Source organism: Miniopterus schreibersii (genome assembly GCF_964146895.1).
Source record: "Miniopterus schreibersii genome assembly, chromosome: 2".
Classification (NCBI taxonomy): Eukaryota; Metazoa; Chordata; class Mammalia; order Chiroptera; family Miniopteridae; genus Miniopterus; species Miniopterus schreibersii.
The window spans coordinates 183,759,563-183,786,220 of NC_138102.1; the positions used below are offsets into that span (position 1 = coordinate 183,759,563).

Here is a 26,658-nt window from a genome sequence, read left to right on the forward strand (position 1 = left end):
TTAATATTAGCAATGTTTTATTTCAACATTTTTTCTGCTCATAAATGACTCTGAAAAAGCCGATATGCAAAAGGCTAACCATTGCTACCTAAAGGCAATGTCGAGGCCACTGAGAACGCGCCTCGGACAAGAGGCTCTGCTCAAAATCGCCCCCACGCTGGGGTGCAGGAAGCAGCAGGCGGGGTGGGTCCGGGACAGAGGAAAAAATAAACATTAGCTTTGTCTTACCTCTGCCATCAGGGCTGGAGGCCCAGGACCCTGAGCGGTCAACCCAACCACCCAGCTGACTGCTTGGAATTCCCGAGGCTGCCAAATGTTTGGGCGTGTTGGGGAAATGTGGAGGTTTCTGGAAGGCTCAGGTGCCAGCCAGAGGGGCCCTCAGCCGGCCCCTCCTCCCTGGGCCCTGGGGGGGGGACAGCCTGCCATCCCCAGCAGTCCCTGCCAAGAGGACTTTTGAGTAGTACCTGTCATGTATTGTCAGGTGCTGAGGCCTGGCCTGGCCGAGGCAGGAAGTGAGGGGCGCAGGCGAGGGTCCCAGGGTGGTGGCAGGGGACTGCCTGGCACCTCAGCTCTGGACTGCCCGCATATTTCCATTTATCTCCGGACTGTGGTCTGCTCTGGAAGGGGCGAGTGGAACCCGGTGCTGGCGGCCTTGGCCCAGTAGTGTGGGGAGTGTGGAGACGAGGGAAGGGCAGGACCCGGGGCCGGGCGCCACTGGCAAGAGCCAGTGGGGGTCAGGCAGGAACCTGTCCTGAAGGTGGCCATGGCTGCCCACTGTAACCGAACCCTGTTCCCAAGGGGGCCCCTTAAGGGCCAGCCCACAGGGTGACCACCCAGTCATGGGCAGGCCAGGCTGAGTCTGGGGCCATAGTGTGAGACTTGGGGGAAGTGACCTTAAAGATGGCAGGGAGGTGGGTGCGGACAGGGAAGGTGAGGCAGGGCGGGCATGCGCGGCCAGAGCCCCGCCATCAGAAGGAGAAGCAGCGCTCCTTGGGGTGGCCCACGCGGTCCAGGTTGGGCAGGCAGGCGTACTGGATCATGGGCGGGGGGCCGCACATCAGGATCAGCGGCTCCTCCTCGGGGGGCGGCAGGTGGTCCCGGATCATCTCCTCGTTCACAAAGCCCTCGCTGTAGTCCCAGGCTGCGGGTGGGAGACGGGGTGAGCCCAAGGGCGCCCCGGGCCTGACCGACAACTGCCCGCCTGGCCCCCGCCCCCCACGGCTGCCAACTGCCTGCCTGTCCCCCACCCCCCACAGCTGCCAACTGCCCGCCTGCCCAACACCCCCCACGGCTGCCAGGCTCCTGTGCCCTGAACGCCTCCCTTCCCTAAACAAACATCGAAAGACGAAGAGGTTGCCCCAATGCCTGCCCCCAGCCTGGCCTGCCCCTGATACAACGCACGCCCTTCGTGGTCGCCCAGCTTGCAGTCTTTCACTTCCATTTGACCTCTCAGGTGGCCCTCAGAACCACCCTGTGGGTGGACAGGGAGAGGGTTAATGACCCCATTTTACAGATGTGGAAACTGAGGCCCAGAGGACCCAGAAGTGAACTGTCCAAGGTCTCACGATGAGGTGTGTACTCGGCTGGGATGTGAACTCCAGGTCCCAGAGGTCTGTCCCCAGGCCAGTGTCCATCCCCAGGCTGGTCAAGGTGATATTCTCTACCAATACCTCCACAGGCCCACCATCTGACTCTTTCCCCCAGCAGGGTGCCGGCCCATGGGGAGCCCTGTTTGGTTTACAGCTGTGTTCCTAGTGCCCTGACAGCCCGGCACATAGTACTTGCTCAATTAATAACAAAGGAAGGAATGTGTCCTAAACAAGCAGTTGATGAACCCGAAAACAGCAAGACTCAGACACAAATGAAGCTCCAGACAAAGTGGCAGCCGCTCTGTCTTGGTCCTGCCCGCCTCCCCATCTTGCACACTCACAGTGAGTCTCCAGGTTTCACTTGAGATCTGGAAACTTTTTTCATTCCTCTACGTGACTGATGGTGCCCTTGGTGAGAACCTAGCTGGCACGGGCTCTAGTTCAACATGGACCCTCAGAGACTGACCCGCTGCAAGGGCTGCTCACAGGGGGGACCACGCTGCCTGGGTACACAGTGGATTAAGGGGGACCCAGGGCTGGCAGGAGTAATACAGGAAAATGGGGCTCTGATGATTGGGGGCCACGTAGGGACAGAAGAGGAGGAGACAGATGCCCACCTCTTCAGCTCTGGCCTCCAATCTGCTGGGCAAATAACCCCTCTGTGCCTCAGTTTCCACATGTGCCATCCTGCCTACCGCACAGGGTTATGAGGTATGGGTGAGAGGAGGTCTCCCACTTTCTTTCTAATGTGCTGCCTAACTCATTGCCTCTTCTTTTGGATGAGTGAGGAGGGGACCCAGTATGAAGCTCACCTTCCTTCACGGTTCTCAATGTTCAGTTGGGACAAACACTACTTGGGGACTAAGGGCACATGCTGGCCATGCAGCCTCGGGCCTCTCAAATGACCACTGTGCCGAGCAGCTCAGCCAGAGGGACAAACAAATAGAGGAACCTGTGGATGCCCACCACCTGCCACACACTACCTCCCTTCCAAGGAGCTGCCACTGGCCACCTCCTGATCCCATTGTGGGTGCCAGACTCCAGGCCGGCCTCTGAGCTCTGGCCAATGGGTAGGGTGATCACCCAGGCAAATCCTCTAGCTTGGCTCTGGAGGGGCAGGGCAATGGGGATGGTCAGAGAGATGCAACAGGTGGAGGTTGGAGGGCAGGACTGAGCAGGAGGTGGGGAGCAGATGCGAGGGGAGGGAGAGGAGACGTAGGGACGCTGCCTCTATGAGAGGGGCCCAGTGCTCTGCCAGGGCTGCCTGAGGCTGGGGATGGCTGTGTCAAGTCCCTCCAGCCCTGAACACGCGATTATCTGGCTTGTCTGTTTTCAGTCTGGATAAGCCTCACTAAAGTCATTGACACCAACAGAAACACAGCTCTAAAAGCCCAAGGTCAGGAGGAGGTGACCGAGGGACCTTGCTTAGATGAACAACACTCACTGTGTTCCTCAATGGGGGTCCTTGGGAGGGGCCAAGCTTTCCCAGCTAGCATTGGCAATGAAGTACTGAGCAATGGAAGATTCTGTATCTCATGGACACTGATCTAAGTAAGTGACCACATCTCCCTTTTTACTTTGGCTACTGGGAAGCTCAGGATGATATGCACGGCCCATTTGTGGCAAGTATGCATCCTAGTCCATGTTTTTGTATAAACTGCATTCCTGATTCCATTTTATGGCCCTGCCCTTGTTTTTCTCTCACTCCCACTTTCTATTTGCACCACTCTGACTCACCCTATGAGTCTTTATAAGCTGCCTAAAATCCCTTCTGAAATGAGGCAGGGCACAGACACATGTTTTTATAGCTGGGCAACAGATCTAAAAGGACTTTGCAAAAAGTCACATGGAACAAAACTATTTGCTAACAGATGAAATGTGCGGGTATGTAAGACACATCTCAACTTTTAAAGAGAGTGTATTTTCCTTTATATATGTACTAAAAGTGGCTCCATAGGGGAAGCACAAAGCTGCATTTGCCACGTGAGCTGGCCCCTCTCCTGTTCCTTTGCTTAGCTCCAGGATAGCTATGCTGGCCAGTTACCAGTTTCTTTCTCAACATCTAGAAGTTTAGTTTACACCTAATATTATAGCAGTACCTTTAATGTTCTTGAAATGTGGGTCAGGGTAACAGTAAACGTAAATATAAAATGAGAATGAGAGGAGAAAACCCACGGTACCTGCCTTGGCCTGTAACCAGTATGTTCAATCAGTCCCTAGGAGGCAGCACTTCGGTCGTGGTGCTGCCATATGCCACCAGGAGGGGTCAGTGTCGTCCCCTCCTCCTGTGGATGGGCCTTCCACTGGGGCTCACGAGCCTGCCTACCACACGATCAGAGCCTGCAGCCAGAACAGAGCTAAACTGTCCCCCATTCTCTCCCTTTTGACTGAGACCTGGGTACAAGGTGCAGGTTCCTTTCTTTACGAGAAGAGCAGTTCTGACTCCCAGAACCAGTGGCCCCGCCCCACCTCCACTCACAACCCCTTGCCTGACTCTACTGTGTCTTCCCGGGGTCTCACTGACCACCTGCTACCATGCTCTATAATTTACTAATAAGCCTTTTTCCCTCCATCCCAGCAGAACATCAGCCCATGGGGCCAGGCTGGTCTCATGAACACACAGCAGAGGGCCTGCCGGGGAGGGAACCTGTAGCTCAGACGGGCTAGCCCAGGACGGCTGGTCCGGCCAGAGGCCTCGGGCCACAGCTGTCAGGTCCACCAATGCATCCAGGCCCAGGTGTGGCTCTCAGCCAGGAGGCCCAGGACCTGATCTGGTCACCCAGGAGGAGGGCTCCTCTTCCAGGGATGGGCCCAGATGACCAGCTCATTAGATGGGCACCAGCCCCCAGAGCCCATTAGCTCATTTCTGGGGGAAACAGAGGGCAGTGTATTCCCTGCACCGGGGTGGAGTCCCAGGGAACTGTGGGGCTGTGTGAGAAGCCAGAGGCCAAGCAAGAGCAGGGTGGCAGAATGTGAATGATTACAAGCTGGTGCCTACATGGGTACTTAGAAAACGTTCCTAACATTTAGAAATTTCCCATGAAAATGCAGATCCAGCTTCCCTTAAAAAGTGGCAAGGCCTGGGCTACAGGGCTGAATTCCTGCATAGCCAACTGACTGCAGCTGAGAGGGGGCTACCCACTCTGGACACGGCAGATGCTCTCCAATTTGCTGCACTCCCCACTACTCCCTATTGTCTCCCAACCCTGAAGCAAACATCACTGGTATTATCTGCCAACAAGCCTGACCTACTGCTTTTCCCACAGCAAAGAAGATGATATTTTTTTCCATCCACATCTACCTAAGGCAGGAAAATGAAGTAATTTAGCTCCCAGAGGGCAACTTTGCTTCAAGTTTGGGGGGCAGCTCTCACTCACTGCTTCCTACATGGTTTTGGTTCTTCCACAATCAACTGTGTGACCTTGGCAAACAGCTTAAACACCTGGACAGGCAGGGGATAGCTGTACGTCAGCCCAGCCCACCTCAAGGGCTGATGACTGGAGAGAAAATGGGTGGAAAGTGCCTGACAGGGTATCAACTGCACAGTGGGAACAGTCACTCCCTGCCCCAGCACTGGCCCTGGAGACCCGTGCACAGTGAGCCCCAGCCCCAAGGGAGGAGGCCAGCTCCCTTTGTCCAGCAGGGGGCAGTGCAGCCAGGGGAAGCCTTGGGCTCTGGAGGAAGAGCATTGAGTTCAAGCCCCGTCTCTGGAGTTTTCCAGCTGTGTGACATGAGGCACTTACTTCCCATCTCTGATCCCTCCTTCCTTATCTGTGAGACGGGGTCACAGCACCTCCCTCTCACAGGGCCACAGGGAGAGCATGCAGGTGAGAGCATGCACCAAAGGACACCAGTGCCCCTACCCCAGCCTGTCCTGCCCCGGGCTTCCATCACTCACCTTCAGGGGCCTTGTCCACCGTGAACCAGAGCTTGAAGCGTGCAGAATGCTCGTTCCTCAGCTCCTCCAGCTCGGGCCGCAGCAGGATGTCCTTCTCAGTCTGCACGGGGGACAAGTCCGGCGGTCAGGAGGGACCGCCCTTGCAGATGCTCGCAGCCCAGCGGCCCGTCATCCTGCCCACCCGTGGGCCGCACACTTGGCAGCACTGGCAGGGGAACAGCCTGGTACAGCTCACCAGACTCCTAAAAACACTACCCCTTTCTCACTCCCCTCAGGAGCGGACCAAGCTGCTGACAAAGGTGTTCACAACAAATGCCGTTGGCAAAGTTTTTAACGCTGTGGTGAAATGTGAACGGCGTGGGGAGGGGAGAAAGTGGGAAACAAAACTAAAGATGGGAGCACTCAACTACAGAAGAGAGAGACGGGAAGAACATGTGCCAAAGCCCTCACTGCGATGATCCCTGGGCGCGGTTATGATACCCGATGACAAGTGGTTCAGTTAAAAAATACAGGCTTGCCACCCACATCCCCGGGACAAGCCTTTACATTCCAGCATCTCAGGCTGTACATCCTTAAATTAGGAAATAGACAGCTGGCAGCCCACATAGCCCTACGGGCTCGGCCCACTGGCCTTTCCTCCAGGAAGACTTCCTGGACCCCCAGGGGCGTGACTGAGAGTGTCTATCTTCCTACACCTTCGCCTACACTGGGTGACAATTGTTTAATCTTTGCCAATCAGACTGATGCAAAGTAAATCTCGTGTTTTATTTTTTATTATTAATAAATAAGTCTGTCACTAGTTTAGTCATATTTTTTTATTAGTTCAGAAAACTCTCTTAATATTAAGGATATTAATTGTTACTGGTGATGCGTTGTTTTTTCTAGTTACTTATCTTTATACCTTCTTTATATGCCCCCCCATATAAAAACCTTTATATGTTTTTATTATTTTTTTTTTTAAATATATCTTTATTGATTTCAGAGAGAGGAAAGGGGAGGGAGAGAGAGAGATAGAAACATCAACGACGAGAGAGTCATTGATCGAGCCCGCAATCCGGGCATGTGCCCTGACCGGGAATCGAACCCCGATCGCGTGGATCCCAGGTCGACGCTCAACCGCTGAGCCACACCCGGCCGGGCTTTATATGTTTTTAATTTTTTAGCAGAGGACTCACTCCATCAGTCGTTTCCTCTCTGTCTGGCTTAGACTGACCATCCGCAGTCATTCATTTATTCAACAATACTTCTTGTAAAAATGCTCAACCACTACTTTTAAAGCTTCAGGGTTCTTTTTGTTTTTGTTTTTTCACAGACATCTTTAACCTAAACTTCATTTTACTATAAGATAGAGTGGGGATCCACTTAGTTTTTTCCAAATGAAGAGCAACTAACCCAACATCCATTTTCTTTTGTATTTCTTAATTGTTTCTTTGTCAAGAGAAACTATTCCTAAGCTCAGATATTCAAGTTTCATAGTTCAAGAACACAGGTCAGTGACAAACTTCTATGGAATTCAACCCGAAGAAATTCTTGACATTCCAAGATCACTCTGACCTCTGAAAGATACCAGCCTTCCTCCTCTCCTCAAAACCTTCCATGGAACCATAATTTCTGTACAGAAATACGGAACGTCCCTTGGCCCCTGCGCAAGGATGACACGCAGATTTACAGGGGCCATGCTAATCTCTGTATTGGTCCAATTTCAGTAGATGTGCTGCCGAAGCGAGCACCCAACACGCATTAAAAAAAAAAAAGTTTTTACTGATTTTAGAGAGAGAGGAAGGGAGAAGGGAGAGAGAAACATGGATCGGCTGCCTCCTGCGGGATTGAGCCTGCATCCTAGGTACGTGTCCTGACTGGGAATCGAACCAGCGAACCTTTTTGGCGCACAGGACGGCGCTCAACCAACTGAGCCACACCAGCCAGGGCCCAACACCTCTCCCCTCAGCTTTGTGATGTCCCCTGCATCATATACAAAGTCTCATATAGACTTAGGCCTGTTTCTAGGTCAGTCTTGTTCAACAGAACTTTCAGCAGTGATGGGAATGTTCTAGATCTGTGTCATCCCATGTGGTAACCACTGGCCACATGTGGCTACAGAACCCATGCAAAGTGGCTAGTGAGACTGGAAAAGTGAGTTTTTAATTTTAATCTTGACTCACTTCAATGTAAACAGCCACATGTTCTAGCATATTCCAGCACAATCCAGACTTTCATTGGCACCCAGAAACGCAGCAGGCCCAGTAAGCCCAGGTCTCATGTGTGGTGCAGCCACGTTTCCATCACTGGTGGTCTTCAGGGCATTTGAACATCAAGTGTGCTACGTGTTTCCCTGTCTTCTTTTCCAGACCTTTCTTGGCTGCACATGTATTCTCTGCCTTCCAGACCATTCCCCCATACGAAAGGGGGAAAATATCCCACCGGGAAGTTGCGTCTTGCCTTATAAGGAACCGACACCTTTAGACCATCAGCCTCACTGCTCTTAACTCTCCTTTAATGTCCTTCTGAAAAGTCCCTTCAGAGGGCCCGTGAGGCCAAAGCGACTTTCATCTGGGGCTAGGACTTTCCTGGCGCTTTTCGCGCCTGCTCTCTCAGGAAGGCCCAGGGGAACTTCCAGAAGCTCCGAGACCTGAGACACTGCACCGACTGAATGCAGAAGCAGAGGTGGAATCCAGCCACTTCCATTAAGCCAGACATTACAGAGGTTTCCCAAAATGTAAAACGAAACAATGCTCTGTAAAAGTTACTTTTCATAAAATACACTCTGGTTCGAGTGCTGGTTCCATCACTCCCTGTGACACGGGTAGGCCAAGCCCCTCTCTGGGCCTCCGGGTCCAGAGTTTACAGACATGGGACAATTACACCGCCCAACTAACAGGCGTGGAGGTGCCCCATATGGGTGACAGAGGGCTGACGGTCTCCACGGAGACTAACCCAGCACGGACAAGTCCAGCTGCTGTCTGCCCTCCTGCCCCACCAGCAGCTTGGAATTTCTGGCTCTTTCCACCCACCCCTGGACCCCATGAAGGCCACCATGGTTGGCCACAGGGCAACTTTCTGCAGCTGTGCGGGAGTCCAAGGACCTCAGGCAAGTCCCTAGCCTTCTGGGCTGCATCCTCACAGATGGATGGTCAGAGCCTGGGGCAGATGAACAATTTGAGAGACACAGGGGGCTGGGCCAAGTGCCCACACTGTAGAGAAGGAATGTCTCATCTTGGCCTCCCCCTAGGGACGTCACTTTATAAAATCCACATAATCAGTCGTGAAACACTGAACCAGGAAAGACCTATGATGACCTTGCTCACTCCAGCTATGGGCTCAAAGCCCAGAGAGGGAAAGTAACTTGTCCAAGGCCACACAGCAGGCCAGGGCAGGCACGCAGCAGGTGTGGGGAGGAAGACATACACTCAGGAATGAGAGACCAGGTCCAAACCCTGTCCCAACACCCCCAGCTCAGGGACCTCATGCAGACGGGCTCTTGGCACCTTACCTGTGAAAACACACTAGCATCTGCCCACTGCACTGGTGGGTCCTGAGCTCTACTCATGGAAGGAGCTCTGAGGTTCAAAGGAAGCAGCCAGGGGAGCAAATCTCAGGTGGGGGGTGCTCCAGGTGCCTAACTCCTCTCAAGTACAAGTGTCAGGCCAGACACTGAGCTCTGGGCTGAAAAGCCCAGCTCCACCCGCCGCTGCAAAGGCTGCCAATGTGCATTATGCTCAGAGCACCCTCACGTCAGCTGTCCGGAGCATCTCCACAGAGCGCATCTCACCAGGCCCCGAGTACCCTCTCAGCAGGAGCTGGGTCTGCACATCTCAGGAACGCCCACTGACCTGGTTAGCAAAGAGCAGGTGGCACACGGTGTGGTCATCCGGGTCCTTCATGATAGCGCGAATCACCTGCAGCATTGGGGTGATGCCTGCAAAACAGCAGCCCCCACAGGCTGAGTGAGCCCCTGCTGCATATACACAGACCCTGTGCCAGGCAGGTGCCTAGGGGAAGGTGCCAGGACAACTGGGCCAGGGTCCTTGACTTTGGGCAGCTCACAACTGCTCATATCTGTGCCTCGTCCCATGCCCTGACCCCGACCCACAACATCCACCCGCCGGGGACTCCGAGAGGGGCTCTGGATCCACACACCTGTTCCGCCTGCGATCATGCCCACAGACTTCACCGTCTTGATATTGGGGTTGGATTTCTTGTCTGGGCGGATGGCAAACCTCCCTGGGGAAAGGAGAAGGGGTGAGGCCCGGCTCTCACACATGCCTGTCTGGGGGTCAGATGGGCTGGAGAACCTGCCCCCACTTGAGGGAGAGCACAGTGGGATACCAGGACCAACTCAGATACTGGAGGAGCACAGCATGGGTCCCTCATGCAGCAGGCCTGGGGAGCGGCACACTGGCTGGCACATGGGCAGCTTCCTGCACAACCTTCCACTTGTTTTCAGCCAAACAAGGCTGGTCTGTGGGCTACAAGTGGCCCCCGAGGGCAGCCAGTCTGCAACCCCTGCATTGGCCAACTTATCATATCCCTTGTACAGCTGCGGAAACTGAGGTCCAAGAGAGGAGACAGCTTGCCCAGCAAGAGTCATCCATCCAGACAGCAGCAGAGTCAGGACACCGGCCCCGGGCATTCGAGGGCCTGCGGGGCCCTCGGGGAATCCCAAGCCGAGTCACCTTTGCCCTGGTAGACCAGCAGCCCGTTCGGGCCCCGGAACTCAATGGTGTCTCCGATCTTCATGCTTTCCAGGTACTGGGACATCTTCCCTCCAGAGGGAAACTTGGGATGGGTGTCTTTGAAGTAAACCTGCAAGACACACCCACAGTCCTCAGTCCCTGTTCCCAGGGTTGCCGGGGTAAGCTCTGGACCACAACGGGAAGTGACCCTTAGGGGCTCTTCTGCAGCCTATGTGTGGCCTTCTCACAGTGCCCCATGTACCCATCGAAACTCACCTGTCTGTGCCCCCTACCCCCCGGAGTCTGCCCTCCCCCTAACATGTCCTTGAAATGCAAAGCAACCGACCCCAGGGCTTGATTTGCTGTATTAACGCCCCACCCAGAACCCTCCGGATGGGAGATTCCAGCTGTCCGCAGGCGAAGGCAAAGGCTCCCGGAAGTCAGCACAGCCACGCCCTCCCGGGGGACGTTCTGTTCTTTGCATTTTGTGCTGTCATAAAACCATCACTCTTAGAACAACTTCCTGCCATGCACCCTTTGGGATTAGGGCTTTGGACAAAAGGAAGCACTACAACCCTCAGATAAAGAGAGGCGGAGACAGGAGCAGCTCACCCTGCCCGGGGCCGGGAGGCTGCACCGGAGCCCTGGGCCTTAAGGGCCAGCGGGAGTGACCGGCAGAGGCGGGGAAGACGGCTGGGTAGGGACAGTGCGTGCAACAGCCAGGCAGGGACAGTGCGTGCAACAGCCAGGCAGCCTGCAAGGGCTGGGGAGCAGGGGAGGGAGAGGGGGCGTGTGGGTGTGTGCATACAGGGCGGGAGTGCAGGGGGAGGGAGGGGTGGTCAGAGCACACTGTGTGCCCGGCGGGGACTCTGACCTTTATCCAGCGCCAACAGCCACCAGCCAAGCCAGGAGGGGCCTGGCGAACGTGAGTTTTTATACTCTGCCTCCACCTGAACCACCAATACCTCCACACACAGCGGCAGTGATTTCAACGAAAACAGATGCTTGACCCCTCACCATCTTCCTTTGCTTCTGGGCGAAGCCCCAAACCACCAATACCCTGCGTGGCCCTGCTCCTCTATCCTGACCTCGATCCACGGCCTTCGGCTGCTTCAGTCCTTGTGTTACCTCCTGACCTCAAGGCCTTTGCACCTGAAAGGTCCTGTTCCTCCCTCTTACCTGGTCGCTGCCCCCCTGGCTGCCAGGTCCCACCTCACTGCTGCCTACTCAGGGAGCAGCTCTCGTCACCCCACCCCAGCCCCAAGTCTGGTACCCATTCCAGGCGCTCAGTCCCACGCCCCCTGGAGTAGCACCGACCTCTGCGTGACCACATGTTCACTGTCGGCTCTCCAGCTAAAGAAAGGGTCCCGATACCAGGACTGGGCACCCAGCAAGAGGTCTAAATGACACTTAGCTAAGAAGGGACCCAGGCCAGAGCCAGGACCAACAGGCCAGGCTCCCTTCCTGCCCTCAGACCCAGCGCCAGACTCAGCAGGGGCTCTGCCTCTCCCTCCACCCCAAGTGGCCAGGGAGGGGGCTGGGGCCCTCACAGTGGAGTTAGGACAGTAAGCCTGGGCCCAGGGCGCTGAGCCAAAGCTGCCATGAGGCTTTGGCCTTTGTTGGGGATGGTCTCTGAACCCCACGCCCACCGGCTCAGGTCGGTCCGCCTCTGTTGGACGTGCAATCAGAGAACGTGGATCAGTACTGTGAAGTCTGTTTCTAATTTTCACAAAAGGCCCTGTGCTACAGTCGTCACTTCTCTTTGCACTCAGCACGATATTTTTACAATCCTGGCTGGTTGTGTGTGTTTCGCTGGTCCACGGCCTGTAACGTCTGTGTCATCCTCAACACTCACGCACCCACTCTGGCCCCTCTCCTCTGCTCCCCACGGGATGCCCATGAGCTCCTCACACTGCACCCCTGGGGAGTCTGCGAGATGTCTCTCAGGGACACGCACCCAGGAAAGGACCTACTGGGCAGAAAACCTCGTGTGACTGAATGCGGTGGAACGGGTGGCCCAGCCACCCCGAAGGCGCCCAGCTCTGAGAGCGGGACAGTGAGCTTGGCGCCAGCTGGTCGGCCATCCTGGTCCCTTCTGCAGATGGGCTGGCCTTGTGTGAAGACCTCAGCCTGAGCCCCCCACACGTGGCGGTTATTGGTCAAATACAATTTGCTGTTCACTCTGAAACCAGGCCTAGGAAGCGCCAGGTCGGCAGAGACCAGGCTTCAGGAACATGGGCTCCCCTGGAGGCCTTGGCCCCCGCACCTCCCACACCTGCCCCTGCGTGGCTGTGGCCTCAAGACCTCACCTTGATGACCAGGTCCACGAAGCCCTTGTCGTCATCGCTGGAGACAGGTGTGTAGGGACGAATGACCAGGTTCCCATCAATTCGAGCAGAGAGGTAGATGTGCTGGCCTGCAGGATGGGTAGAGGTGACCCTGGGTCAGGGACTATCCCTGCAGGGTCTGCTGGGATAGTCAACCAACTGCCCGGTGCCCACCCAGCAATCAAAGCCTGCCCTGGCTCGGCTCCCACTGCCCCCTCAGGGATTCCCATCATGCCCCAGCTTCCCGCCACCATGCCTTTGCTTGTGCTGTAGCCAATGCCAGGGACACCAAGGCAGTGCCTCTCTCATTCTGACACTTACTCTTAAGGCCCACAGCGGCTATCACCTCCTTCTTGAAGCCTTCCCTGCTCTCCCTAGTTAAAGTGCAAAGTTCCCCCCTCTGACCTAGCACCTGCCTCCGTTTGGACTGGGTTGGGGCTGCACTCACCAACAGGGAGGCCCAGGATATGCTGGGGTGACGGCAGGGCAAAGCGGAACCGCCGGGTGTCATGGTTGATGACCTGCAAAGAGGCCCGAGCTGTTGGACGGCACCCAGGGCAGAGGGGCCACAGACCTCAGAGCCCCCACCCCTCCCCAGTGTCTCCAAGTCATTGAGAGAAGTGACACTGATGTCATCACATGTGGACACAACCTGCAGGAATGTGTGCAAGGGCACAGAGGTCAGGTTCACGCTGGGTGTGTGCCTCTGTTCTCACTGGTCCAGAGGAGGACAGTCACCTGCCTAGGGCCACACAGCAAGACTGTCAGAGTGGGAATTGTACTCAGAATCTCAAAGGGAAGCTACCAGATGGCCCAGAAAATTACAGGGGCAGGAGGGAGGGACCCACCTCTGCTATCAGCCTGAGTGGTGTCCTGGGGTGGCAGGAAGAACCCAGGGACTGGCTGGCAAACTAGGGGCAGAGCTGAGACAGGGGCCCAGATGCCCAGGTAGAGGCTCAAGAGAGGGGCTCTGAAACCACTACACTCAAAATCGCCTGTGAACCAGGGCAGCCACAGCTGCACAGGGCAGGAGGCGTGGCAGCCTCACTGCCCCGGGTCCATGGTGAGAGGGTGGCAGCTATTTCTCCTCCAAGGTGGGGCAGAGGCTGGCTAAGAGAAAGGAGCCAGGATTAAAGCCCCAGAAACCCCCCTAACTGGTCTTAAACTGAGGCCAGGCCAGCTGTGGTCAGAGCTGGGAACCGAACCTGGCACCCTGACTCCCAACCTGGGCTCCAGAAGGCCGCTGTGGGGTCCCCCTGCAGCCAGGAGGATGGGTGTGGAGGGGCGGTTGGGAAGTCAGGTAAGTGTCCAGCACATGTTCACATAAGGCCAGGTGACATGGCAAGGTCCACTGACAGAGTGTTCTCACCAGGTGGGGTGGGGGGACACAAAGACTTCTCCACAGGGACAGAGCGGCTCTGAGCATCACTGGAGTGTGTGCGCAGAGGCACCTGGCCTGGATCTCAGGGGAGGTAGCGCCCAGTGGCGGCAGCAGCCAAGGCCTGAAGCTGCCTCCCCCAGAGGCCTTTGCATTCTGGGCAACAGAGACCGAAGGCTTCCTAGGAGCAGATTCCAGAACCATTGACTGGTCCTGGGGCTCAAGGTCAGACACCCACAAGCCAGATAATTTTTGGAGGAAGAACAGAAATGAGGGAGACACTGACAATTACTGTGCTGGACACCCTCTCGCAGGGCATAGCAGTCAAGAGGCTAAATCTGTGCCGGGCTCAGCAGGGGGCCAGCATCCAGGAGACTGTTGGCTGAGACATCTGAGCAGCAGACTCAGAGAACCTTCCGATCACCTGGTCCCATCCAGGCAGCAGGGCCTTCCCCAGGCCCATGGCGGAGCACAGCAGGAGTATCAAAAAGCAACCCCACCTGCTGACCCTGAAAAGCCACCAGTAGGCTAAAATAACTGCTAGGACATTTGCACATGCTCAATCAGAGGGGACTGGAGGTCCACTGTGTGACATCCCTATGACGATGTACTAGACAGTCGTCAAAAATAAGGAATCAGCTTTGGGATACACATGTAAAAGTGTCCATGTTATATGTCTGGGTTAAAAAAAATAAGGTTATTGCCCTGGCTGGTTTGGTTCAGTGGTTAGAGTGTGGACCTGCGGACTGAAGGGTCCTGGGTTCAAGTATGGCCAAGGGCACGTACCTCTGTTACAGGCTTGATCCCAGGCCCTGGTTGGGGCTCGTGCGGGAGGCAACCAATTGATGTGTCTCTCTCACATCGATGTTTCTCTCTCTCTCTCCCCCTTCCACTCTCTCTGAAAAGCAATAGAAAAAATATCCTCAGGTGAAGATTAAAAAAAAAAAAAAAAAAAATCAGGTTAGTAGAAAAAAGAAATTCAATATATGTACACCTGTACCTCCACACGTGAAGCGCAGAGAAGCCTCACACTGCCCGGTGAAGGGGCTCACAGTGTGGGGTGGGGGGGGGCTGGTGAGGGGCCCACTGCACAGTGTGGGGTGGGGGGGCTGGTGAAGGGCCCACTGCACAGTGTGGGGTGGGGGGGGCTGGTGAAGGGCCCACTGGACAGTGTGGGGTGGGGGGGCTGGTGAAGGGCTCACTGCACAGCGCCGGGTGCGGGAGGATCGTTCACTCCCTTCACAAACAGAATTTTTCTAGAGAGCACATATAAATCACACATTACTTCTGGGATGAAAAAGCAACAAGGAGAATGAATATTAAGAACGGAAAAGCTTTCAAAACCTTACAATTTCATTTTAGTAAGAAAAACGTGTATAAAACATATTGAAAGGGTAAATGTGGTCTCATCTAGGAGGGGGCAGCTTTTTTCCCCTCTCTCTGGTCTTTAACTGTTCTATGAACTCCTGGTACAATTCCAGACACACGTTCCATCGGCTGCAGGAAGCCCCAGCGCTGTGCCAGGGAGATCTGAGACTCCTATGGAGTCCGGGGCAGGTGACTTTCTGTGCTCCATGACTCAGTGTCCCCTCTGACACCCTTCCAGGGGCAGCTGCAAGTGACCAGAAATAGCACCAGGGAGGGGCTTTGATGGGGGAGAGTGAGGGGCACAGGGTTTTAAATCAGGATCAGAAGTTTGAAAAGAGAAACCTCAAATAAGGTAGCAAGAAAGAGCCTCTGGGAAGGGTAGATGGAGCAGAACAGAGATCAGGATATCACAGGGAGTCTGCAGTGGTAACAGTGCCAGGCCCTGAGCAGATGACCCTGGGGACGGGGAAAGGGGCGGGGAGCAGTCCTTGTTTTCAAGGAAGGGGTACTGGGATTTGAAGCACCCGGGACCACCGGGAGGCCTGGGCCTGAGTTCAGGCTCCACTTCTACCTTATAGTGTGACTTAAATGCCCCCTACTCCTCTCTCACCCTCTGTTTTCCCATCTGTTAAATGGGCACCTGAGGGGTCCCTCCCATTCAGACCTTCTGTGGGATAATGAGTGTGGTTTGGAGAATGTGCTCTGTGGTCAGGGACCTGGGTACAAATTCCTCTGCCTGGTGGTCATAAAAATGGACATCACCTTGCTTTCCCCATCTGGTACATGGGCAGATAATAGGATCTACTTCATCGGGGGTGATGTCCGGAGCACACAGTAGGCTCCTGGGAAATGCTGTGATGCTGACAAGGGGAGAGGTGCCTCTGGGGCCCACACCCTGTGACCCTGCGGGGGGCTGGCACTCACCTCCTTGTCAATGAGCCGCAGCGGGTACTTGATGTCCGGGCTCTCGAGGGTGATGGCCGGGGTGGAGCGCTGGAACATCTTCATGAGCAGGTTATAGAGGAACCAGACTGGGGAAAGGACCACGTGGCCCAACTGAAACGAGAGACAGACCCACAAGGTCAGGGCGGGCATGGGGAGGGGCCTGCCGCCTGCCTTGCCCTCAAACACACCAGCTGGTTCACACCTTCACGCCTCTGCTTATGCTGTCCCCTCTGACGGGAACCCCCCTCCTCCCCACCCCCATTCAGGGAACCCCAGCATGTACTCTGGCACTGGCTGGGAGAAGTTACAAAAACCAGACTCCTACAACCCATCAGTGCTTTACTGAGTCACTGGAAAAGCTCCATTTCCCCTGAGGAGCAGGGACAAAGAAAGCTACATGACTGAGCATGTGTCCCTTTTCACTCTGGCTGCCAGGAAGCTTGGAGTCAAGTTCCCAAGGAATTGTGCTTATTCTTGAGCACTGTGGATCTGTGCTCCCTTCCTCCCTCCCTTCCTTCAGTCAACGCCCCTGGTCCTAAGCTCTATTTAGACAAACAGACCAACCCCTGAGCCCTGGGGTTCTGCCTTCAGGTGTGAGGGGCTGCTAAGGCACTGAACTGGGCACTAGGAAGCTCTGCTCCTTACTGGCTGTGTGACCCTGGGCAAGTCCCTTCCCCTCTCTGAAATGAACCAGACCAGGCTATCTGCAGGGTTCTCGGAAGCTCTGAGAGGCCACTGCTCAGCACCATGCTGAGCCCCACACAGGCATTAACCTTGTGACAGCCCTATGAGGTCGGTCCTGTCATCACTACCATTTTACAATGAGGAAAAAGTTCAGAGAGGTGAAGCAACTCGCCCAAGTCACCTGAGTCCACCTGCCACCCCAGTCACACATTTAAACATCAGGTCCATGCTCACCTGCTTGAGTGGCCCTAAGAGGCTCCTCCTTGCCAGCTCCCTACCCCCCCACATACCAGTCTCACAAAGACCCTAAGGGGTGGTTTGGATTTTTTTAAAACAGAGAAAACCCAAAACCCATGGGAAGATAGCTCATTGCTCAGGTTTACCTGGAGAGGACCCCTTTGCTAAGACAGAGATAACAGGTCTCCCGCCCTTACTAGCTGTTTGTTTGTTTGTTTTTTAAACATACCTTTATTGATTTCAGAGAGAGGAAGGGAGAGGGAGAGAGAGAGATAGAAACATAAATGATGAGAGAGTCACTGATCGGCTGCCTCCTACACGCCCCCGACTGGGGATCAAGCCCGCAACCTGGGCATGTGCCCTGACCAGGAATCGAACCTCAGTCTCCTAGATCCTAGGTTGATGCTCAACCGCTGAGCCACACTGGCCGGGCCTTACTAGCTGTTTTTGTCCCTGGGCAGATCACTTAGCCTCTCTGAGCTCAGTTTCATCTGTGAAATGGGGATCATAAGCCACACTCCCTGGGTTGTAAAGATGGAAATAAGCCATGGAAAGTGCCTACCTAACCTAGGCCAGGCCTCTGGCAGGCCACTGACCCCACAGGGCATCCGCTGTACAGCAGCTATTTCTTGACCACCCAAAAGTTGGGTCGTGAGCAGCCTCTGCTATCTGGACCACAGGAGAGGGGCGGGAGGTCGTGCGCCTCCCGATGCGACGTAAGAAGGGCCCACCACTGCCCCATGGGCTTCCTGCAGAAGCACACAACCTGCCTCCGACCACACGGAAACACTGAGGGCCGCTCTCCAGAATAACTGGGCATGACTTTAAAATGTCAACGCCACAAACAACAAAGAAAGTTGGAGAATCTGGTCCACATTAAAGGAGGCTCTGGTGGGCTGAATGGTGGCCCTCAGAAGATACGTCCACACAGATCCTGGGAATGTGACATCTGGAAAAGGGTATCTGCACATGTAAACTAAGGATCTTGAGATGAGCTCATCCTGGGTTATCTTGCTGGGCCCTAAGTCCCATGACAACTGTTCTTATGAAAGAGAGGAGGCTCAGAGACGGACGTGTGAAGACAGAGGAGACTGCAGGGAGGGTGGCCAAGAGAGGAGGAAGGGCCCCCCTTGAGCTCCAGAGAGCGCGGCCCTGCTCACGCTTGGATTTCAGACTCCTGACCCCCAGAACTGCGAGAGAATACATTTCTGCTGTTTTATGCCACCTAGTTTGCGGTAATTTTCATGCAGCCGTAGAAACTAATACTGAGGCCAAAGAGACAGAACAACTGAATGCAGTGTGTGGTTTTCGATTAGATTCTGGCCCAGGAAAAAAAAATAGTTATGAAGGCAATATTGAGATGATGGTGAAGTATGAATTCACAATAAAGCAAATATAGTAGATGTTAACATTTGGTACATCTCCATAAAGAGTATACAAGAGCCCTTTATATAGTCTTGCAACTTTACTGTGAGCTTGAAATTATTTCAAAATAAAAAGTGGGGCATGGTGTAGGGGAAGCCCACGTGGGCTGGTGGTTCAAACAGGGAGGTTGAGAACCAAAAGTTCACACAAAGCACTGCTTCTCAAGAAAGCCGCGTAGCTCAGTGGGTTAGAGCGCTGTTCCTAGACTCCAAGGTTGCGGGTTTGACCTCTGGTCAGGGCACATACGAGAATCAACCAATGAACGCAAAAATAAGTGGATCAACAATCCAGTGTTTCTCTCTCTCTCTTCCTTCCTCTTGCTCTCTCTCGAATCAATCAATAAATAAAAATTTAAAAAGAAGAAAGCTGTTTCAACTCACTCTCCCTAGGAAACCTCCTGACTTCAGTTCTCTCAGCAAATGACTGTGTGCATTCTTCTTATCATAATCCTACAAGTTCCCCTTTTTGCCTTGGCTGCCAGGAAGCTTAGAGCCAAGTTCCTTGCTTCCATGGGGGCCTCTCTGCTTCCTTTGGGGGACTCTTGAGGTAGTGTATTCAGCAGGGCACAGGCCTGGAAGTGGCCCCTGCCCTACTGAGGGCTAGGTGAGATGACTTTCACCTCTCAAGGCCAAGCCCTACTACTCCCCACCTTCCTGGAAGCCCTCTACACTCTCTTCTGAGAAGGAAGGTGAGAGCCACTGCCCCGCCCACCTCCTAGGGACCTAGGATATGAGACGAGATGAGGGTGGCCCAGGTCACAGAGCGGTCTATAACCTGAGAATTATGGGCACATGCACAGGAGCTTTTCCTGCCACCCTCATGGGGCCACTGCCCTGGGGAGTTGGAACACCCAGAAGAAGGAAAGGCAAAGGCTCCAAGATCCCACACCAGGCCTGGTCCCTGCCCCCCAAACCGGCCAGGCAGCTTTGAGTTGCCTGGCTCCACTGAGGTTACCTGCCCTTTGTTGATTTCGACAACATGCGTCTCTCCCAGGCAGGGCCTCCAGGCTGGGTGCAGCTGAGTCCTTGCCCCACGGGGCCCCTGGTCTGTGACTAAGGGTCTAAAGGGAAGGCCTGCGGGAGCTGGCCCAGACCACCCCCTGCCCAGGGCCACCTGCCCATTTAACTAGCACCTGCCATGTTCTGGGTACCATGGGCATTTCACCCCTCCCAGGTCTCATTCAAGGCCCCAGCGGGCAGCCCTGGACTCGGGGTCCAGAGACCAGGGTTCAAGGTCCAGCTCAGGCCTTCAGGAGAGAATCTTTGCCTCTCCAATCCCCACCTTCCTCAAGTGCATGAGGATGGAGAGGAAATGGGGGGGGAAGGCCATGCACAGAGCAAATGTGGCCAGTGTCCCCAAGCTGACACTGCTCCAGGTGTGGGACATGAGTTCCCTGGGATAATCCTCACGTCTACCCTAGGCCACAGATGCCGGGAGGAGACTGAGGCCCAGAGAGGATCAGTAACTTGCCCCAAGTCACATCAAAGCCAATCTTCGGAGGACCACACTCATGACAAGTGATACTGCTGTCCCTGTCTCTCAGAGATTAAGTGACTCGCCCATGGCCATGCAACAAGTCAGGGGTGAAGCCAGGATTCCAACCCAGGCCCGTCAAGCCCAAAGATGGGCTCTTCTGAGCCACCTCCCAGGACAGGTGCCCACAGCCCACACGCCCTGCCCCACCATAATCCAATATCATGCCTCCTACAGTGAGGCCCTAGATGCGCAAACCAACAGGCTGCTCCATCCCCTCCTCAAACACCCACCATGGCTCCCCACTACCTACACTCAAGGCCCCGACTGATGGCCATACCACCAACTGCAAGCCCTTCTTGCCTCAGACCTTTACATATTCTCCCTTCTGCCCAGAACACCCTTCCTCTTCCCTCAGCCAACCAGCAAACTCCAATTCATCCTTCAGAGCCCAGCTCAAATGTCAAATCTTCCCTGATTGGCACTCCCTAGCTAATCAGGCCTACAGCAGACTTCCACAGCCTCTGACTCCCCACTCCCCGGGGGGTGGGGGGGTGGGGGTGGGGTGAAGACAATGACAATTCCTCGGCTGCAAGCCCCTCCCATGTCAATCAGAGAAGCCATATCCACGGGTAACATTGTTTGGGGAAAAGTTGAGTAAAGTTCCATTCTCAGGAAATCACCATTGTTGGGAGCCCTGGAAATGAACTTAAACGACACTGAGAGCCAACTGGAGCCTTGCTTGGTGCTTCCAGGAGTTTAACTTCCCCCCCCCCCCGCCCAGCTGTTTAACTGCACAGCCAAGTTCAAGAACATAAGACCCTTTGGCCTGCAGCTTGCTCCAGCCTGTAAAGCACCTTCCCTTGCATTTCCTCACTGACCCACAGTGGTGGGAGACAGGCCAACTGTGTTCTTCATTTGACAAATGGGGAAACTGAGGCTCGGGGAGGCCCAGGGTGGAGTCTGGGCTTTGGTTCACAATTTTCTGTTGCTCACCCCAAATCTCTCACCTGCCCCAAGCCCACAAACACTGGCCCGTGCTGAGGGCTGGGCCATGAGAAACTCATGTGTCAACTGCTCTGAACATGGGCCTCAGAGCAGCCGTTCTAGATCCTAGGCGCCAGCCCTGGGGGCAAACAGCCGGGCAAGCTCCCCACACCTGGTCACAGTCAACATGAAACTGCAGGCCCTGCAGCAGAAGCCCCAGGGGGACCGGGGAATGCGTGTCATCACCAATGCATCCCCAGTGCTCAGAGCAGGGACACTCGATAAATATTTGTGGGTAAACCTGGGAAGGGACAACAAGTCCTACTCCCCAGTTTCTCTTTTTTTATTTTGTCTGGAAGTTTCAGGAACAAGGAAGGGCAAGATGCCAGATCCCTCCCTGGCCAGGGTGGGGCATGCATAGCCCATCCAGTGTATCTTAAAAACCCACAGCCCCCCACAGAACAGAGGCCATGGGGGCTGGGATCCTGGCTTCCTGGCTGTGTCCTCACCTGTTAGGCACACCTACCTCCCTGAGGCGTGGTGGGACTAGAGCCACAGCTGGAAGAACGCTCACGTGGGCACCTGACAAATGTCAGTGGCCTTCCAGTCTCCACTCCCAACAACGGGGGGGGGGGGGGGGGGGGGGGGGGGGGGCTGCAGAGCTGGGAGGCGGAGCTGTTAAAACCTCTATTTCAGGTGAGGACTCTGAGGCTTGGGTGACAGTGCCAAGGGCCGGGACTTGAATCCAGGTGCCTGGCTTGACTCTGTGTACTGAGCCATACTACCCGGCTCTCTGTGCCCCCAGACACTGCCTGGCCACTGAGAGAGCAGAAGAGGGCCTCACTGTCAGTCAATCCCTCAGGCCACAAACCCCAATGGGCACACCTGCTAGGGCCTATGCTGGATTTGGGGGACACAGGCCAGGGGACCCCACCCCTGAGTAGCTCAAGCCAGTGGCAGAAACAGACACGGCAGAGAAAACGTGCAGTGGAGGGGTGAAGGCTTTGTCTCCAGAACGTGGGAGGCTTTGCCAGACTCACAAGGGGTGGGGATGCCATTCCTTCGACTTGAAGATGAAACAGGATCTGAGCCCCCTCCCTGCCTACAGCACCCCTTCCACCCCTGCAAGCAGTGGAGAGAGTAAACAGGAGGCAGATGGTTGAGGCCAAGGCCTCACCCCAGCTCTTCCTCAGCTGTGCAGCTCTTAAATATATGTACACACACACCACACACACACATGCCACATACACACACCACCTCACCAAAGCCACCCAGGGGATCTAGGAAACAGCTGCCTCCTGGGCCTTGACCTGATGCTCCACAGTCTATGCTCTGCCCCACCAGGGAACCCCACGACCACCACCTCTCCTTGCCTCTGATAGCACTGGGGGCGGGGGCAGGAAATGGGGTGCCAGAGTCCCAGGATGTCCCCAGGGAGCCCCAGCTCACCAACCGTAGCTGAGGGCTGAGTAGCCTTGCGCCCCGCCACAAGGCACCATGCCCTGGTGCTCACCCCCTGGAATTCCCCATTGGGACCCCGGTATCCACTCTGCCTAGGTCAGGTCTGCACAGGCAGAGGGATGTGCCAGGACACCCCACTGGCAGGCCCAGCCCTCCCCAGGTGCCAGCTCCCTGTGCTGAGGCTTACCTGCCCGCTGCCTGCCGGATTGCCAGCTGTCCCACTGAGATCTGAGTGGCCACCTCCCTCCTGGTCCCCTTCCCAGGATGTGGGAGGGAGTGGAGGAAGTTCTGCGGGGAAGGGGGGACTGGGGCTCCTGGCTTGCAAGTTCAGGAGAAGGGAACCCAGGAGGAGGGGCAGGTAGACAGCAGAGCTGCCCTCTGTAGGGGAGACACAGCCTTGTCTCTCAGGGGCCACAGATGAGGCATGGAGCTGCCACAGGCCGTGTGGCAGTGGGCCCACTGAGCCCTCACAGCTGCGCTGGGGGCAGGGGAGTCACAGTCCCCAACGTTCCCCTCAGGTGGCTGGTAGACTCAAGTGCCAACCCCTCAGCTGGGCCCCGCTGGAGTGTGGGAGGAGGCCTCCCTCGGAGCCTGCGCATCCCAGATAAGATACCTGGTGCGCCAGCCCGATCTGGCCTCCCACAGCCTGGCCAAGGCCTGCTGTAGGTATTCTGGGCCAACGGGGATCCCTGCCGGGCCCGCGAGGAAAGGGCCATTCCTGCCAACCCTCAGACAGATGAGCTCTCTGACTCCAAGACAGGGCTCTGCTCTTCACAGGGGGGCTGCCAGGGGGCCGTGGCTGTTCCACAACAATGTGTGGAACAGCCACAGGCTGGGAGCACAGCCACAAATCCAAGCAACGCTGGCTAGAAGGTGAAAAGCACCATGAGGGTGGGGGACAGGAAAGGCAATTTCTAGAAACGGAGAACGTTACACTGGGGCAGGGGTGATGCCCACAGGTTTGCCCTGGGCAAGGCTGCCTCTTAGTCAGAACATCCCCCAGAGTCCTGGGCTGGGCCATTCCTTCAGGAGCAAACACCCTTTGGCCTGGTCCCACAGGAGCCTCAGAGAATCAGAGGCAGGAGGGGGGTGCCCTCCAAGCCCAAGGCACCGGGGGTCGAGGCAGCGGCTCTAGGCCTAATCCTCCCAGTGCCAGTCCTCCCCGCCCACCTGGCCAGCACCTGGGTGGGGCCTGCCCACTGGCTAGTCTCCAGGTGGAGCACAAGCCCCCAAACCGCCACTGTGGCTTTTGAGAAATCCAAGAGGAAGTGGGCCTGGTGGGAGGGAGGGCGGCTCCGGGCCAACCCAAAAGTGACAGTGTGACAGTGGACTTTGGAGCCCCACAAATTCAGGCTCGGCCACAAGTCACTGGCCGAGTCTGAGTCCAATTTCTTCATCTGTAAAATGGCCCACAGCCCGGCCCTCTCACTGTCGGAGAGCAAGCTGTGCGCTGGGTTAAGGGGCTGGGCCCGGAGTGGAGGCTGTTACTAAAAGGTGCATAAAACCCCTCTGACCTAGCGGCATCACACCCACTCACACTCACACCCACCCACACCCACCCTTCCCCTGGCCCCGCTGAGTCACACACTTTTGCACTCAAAACTCACGTGCATTCACATTCGCACGCACACACGCCCATTCCAACATTCACACTCTAACCCAATTCACACACTCGCACTCACCCACATGCGCGCTCCCACGCGGCCGCTCAGCCCCACGCACACACTCATGTTCACACTCGCACGTACACCCGTGCTCGGCCGCGCGCACTCGCACAAGTCACATCCACGCCGTCACACGCCGTGCGCACTGTCACACGCAGTCGCGCACAAACTTTCCGGGTCACAGACACTCTCTCTCACACTCACGCGCGCACACACGCCCACGCACACGGCTCCGCTCCACCTGCGGGGCCTGCGGGGCCGGGGGCGGCAGGCAGGGCGCCCCCGGGTGCCCGCGTCTTGCACATCGCTGGGGCCGGAGGGCTGGGCCCCGCGACAGAGGCCAGGGCGTGAGTCACAGCGCCCACGGCACGCCCAGGCCGGGCGGGGCGGGGTGGGGCGCGGCCGGCTGGGGTGCGGCGGGGTGCCACCCGCATCCCCGCGCCCCGCCGCCCCGCCGCCCCGCCGCCCCGCCCGCACGGCCGGTCCCCGGGGGCGCCGCCCGAGCCCGAGGCCCGGGTGCCGGCGGGTCCCCTGCGCCCCCGCGCCCGCGCCCGCGCCGCCTACCGTGCTCAGCTGGGCCCCCATGGTGGCGCCGCGCTGCGCTCGCTCCGCCGCCGCCGAGACTGCCGGGCCGCCGCGCCCAGGGCCCGCCCCGCGGCCGCGTCAGCCCCGGCGGAGGGCGGGACCCGAGGGGCCCAGTCGGGGCGCGGGGGCGCGGGGCCGAGCGCTGGGCCCGCCCCGCCGCGGGGGCGCGGGGCCGGTGCGCGCGCCCGGGCTCCCTCCGGCCTGCCGGGCGCCTGGGCGCGGCGCTGGGCTTCCCCGGGCGCGTCGGCCGCGGCGAAGGGAGGAAGATGGCGCGTCCGCGACGGGGCCTAAAGTGAAGCCCGTGCAGCCCGCCGCCCGGCCTCCGGGAGCGGCCCCGCCCGGCCGGCCGGGGAGGCGCCGCCGAGCCGCTGCGGGCCCCCGGGGCTGCGCTCCTGGCGCGCGGAGCCGGGCCCCGCCTCCCGGCCTTTGAACGCGCCGTTCCCTCCCCCTGGACCTCTGTCCCGGGCGCCTGAGACCAGCCTCGCTCGGGGCTGGGGTGGCGCGCCGCGGTCCCCCCTCGACCTGCCCGGCCGCTCCTCCCGCACCCCGCTGTCTCCGTTGCGCGCGGCGCGGCGCCCGAGTCCCCCCGCGCCTCCGGGGCCACGGTCCGGCCCGGCCCCGCCCAGGCCGCGCGGAGCTCGCTCACCGCCCCGCGGCGTTCAATGAACAAACTGAATACTGTGCGATGAAGGCCGCGAATGCTCGTCCGGCCAACAATCCTACACAATCAGAATTAGAATGGACTCTCTTTCCCCGCCTTGTATTGTCTTCTATTTTCCGTATTTGTGGACTCCTAAAGAAAATAGTTTTTTTCCTCCTAAAGTTAGGTATGCTGTTACTGCCTCTGTATTTATTTTTTCCAATCCTCTCCCAAGGGTGTGTTCTTACCGATTTCAGAGAGAGAGAGAGAGAAACATGACAGGTTGCCTCCATACGCACCCCAGCCGGGTATCAAACCCTTAACCTGGGTAAGTGCCCTGACCGGGAATCGAACCCAAGGCCCCTGGGTGTCCTGGACAAAGCTCCAAACAACTGAGCCACGCCAGCCAGGGTGCCTCTCCTAAGATCATATTAACTGTCCATTTCTTTCCTTCTTTATCTGTGTTAATTTATTTTTTTTTAATTTTTATTTATTTTTTAAACATATCTTTATTGATTTCAGAGAGAGGAAGGGAGAGGGAGAGAGAGAGAAACATCAGTGGTGAGTCATTGCACGGCCCCTATACTGGGGATCGAGCTCACAACCCAGGCCGGGAATCAAACGGTGATCTCCTGGATCGTAGTTGCGGTGTCACTGGAAACCCCTTGTAGCCACACCCTCCAGTCGACTTGGCCCCAGGCCCAGCAATCCAGTCTTCCAGCTGCCCCTAGCCCTGGTGAGGGACTGGCCCAAGGACCCTTATTTTGCCCAGTTACTGATCTAGGCCTCAACTCCCAAATTTCTGCCTGGAATTTGGACCTGCTTGCTATAGCCAAGTGTGCCCCCAGGGCTTGTTGCTTTCCAGGGGACACTGTTACAATTCCTGTCCCCTTTTCTCTGAGCCTTCTTTTTCCGGCCTGTCTCAACCTGCCTATACCTTGGGGGGCAGGGTGTCTCTTCAGGGGTGGTGGATGGTGCAGGTTGGGGGAGTGGTGGTCCAGTTTCGTTGGAGAGGGAGGGGTAGATTTCTTCCCGGACCCCGTGGGGGCGCATCACCTCTAGCAGGAATGTAGGGTGGCCTCGGGGATGTGGTGTGGGGCACAGAGAAAACCTGGGATGACATCGATGACGTGGCTTCCTCCTGCTCTTGCGATTCAAACCAAGTGGGGTCCACTGTGTGACCACAGGCCAAGGCCTCTTTTCTCTGCCTCCTCCCCCAAGAAAGGGTTTTGGGCTGCAGCGTCGTTAAGACGCTTCCACTTCTGATGTTTTATTCTGGGTGTGTGTTCCCTCAGACTTTCTACTTCAAAAAATGTCCAACGTA

At 56.5% G+C, this 26,658-nt stretch overlaps 1 protein-coding gene across 1 annotated transcript; it reads right to left on the reverse strand.

Moving 5' to 3' along the window:
• Positions 1-24,777, reverse strand: CYB5R3 (cytochrome b5 reductase 3). The gene is made up of 9 exons (XM_081124648.1): positions 24,674-24,777; positions 16,158-16,289; positions 12,936-13,008; positions 12,470-12,576; positions 10,161-10,290; positions 9,625-9,708; positions 9,318-9,403; positions 5,488-5,587; positions 1-1,141 (listed from the first exon to the last, which is right to left on the reverse strand). Exons 1-9 carry the CDS (start codon positions 24,692-24,694, stop codon positions 969-971), a joined length of 906 nt encoding a protein of 301 aa, XP_080980774.1. The 5' UTR covers positions 24,695-24,777; the 3' UTR covers positions 1-968.
• Positions 24,778-26,658: the final 1,881 nt, after the last annotated feature.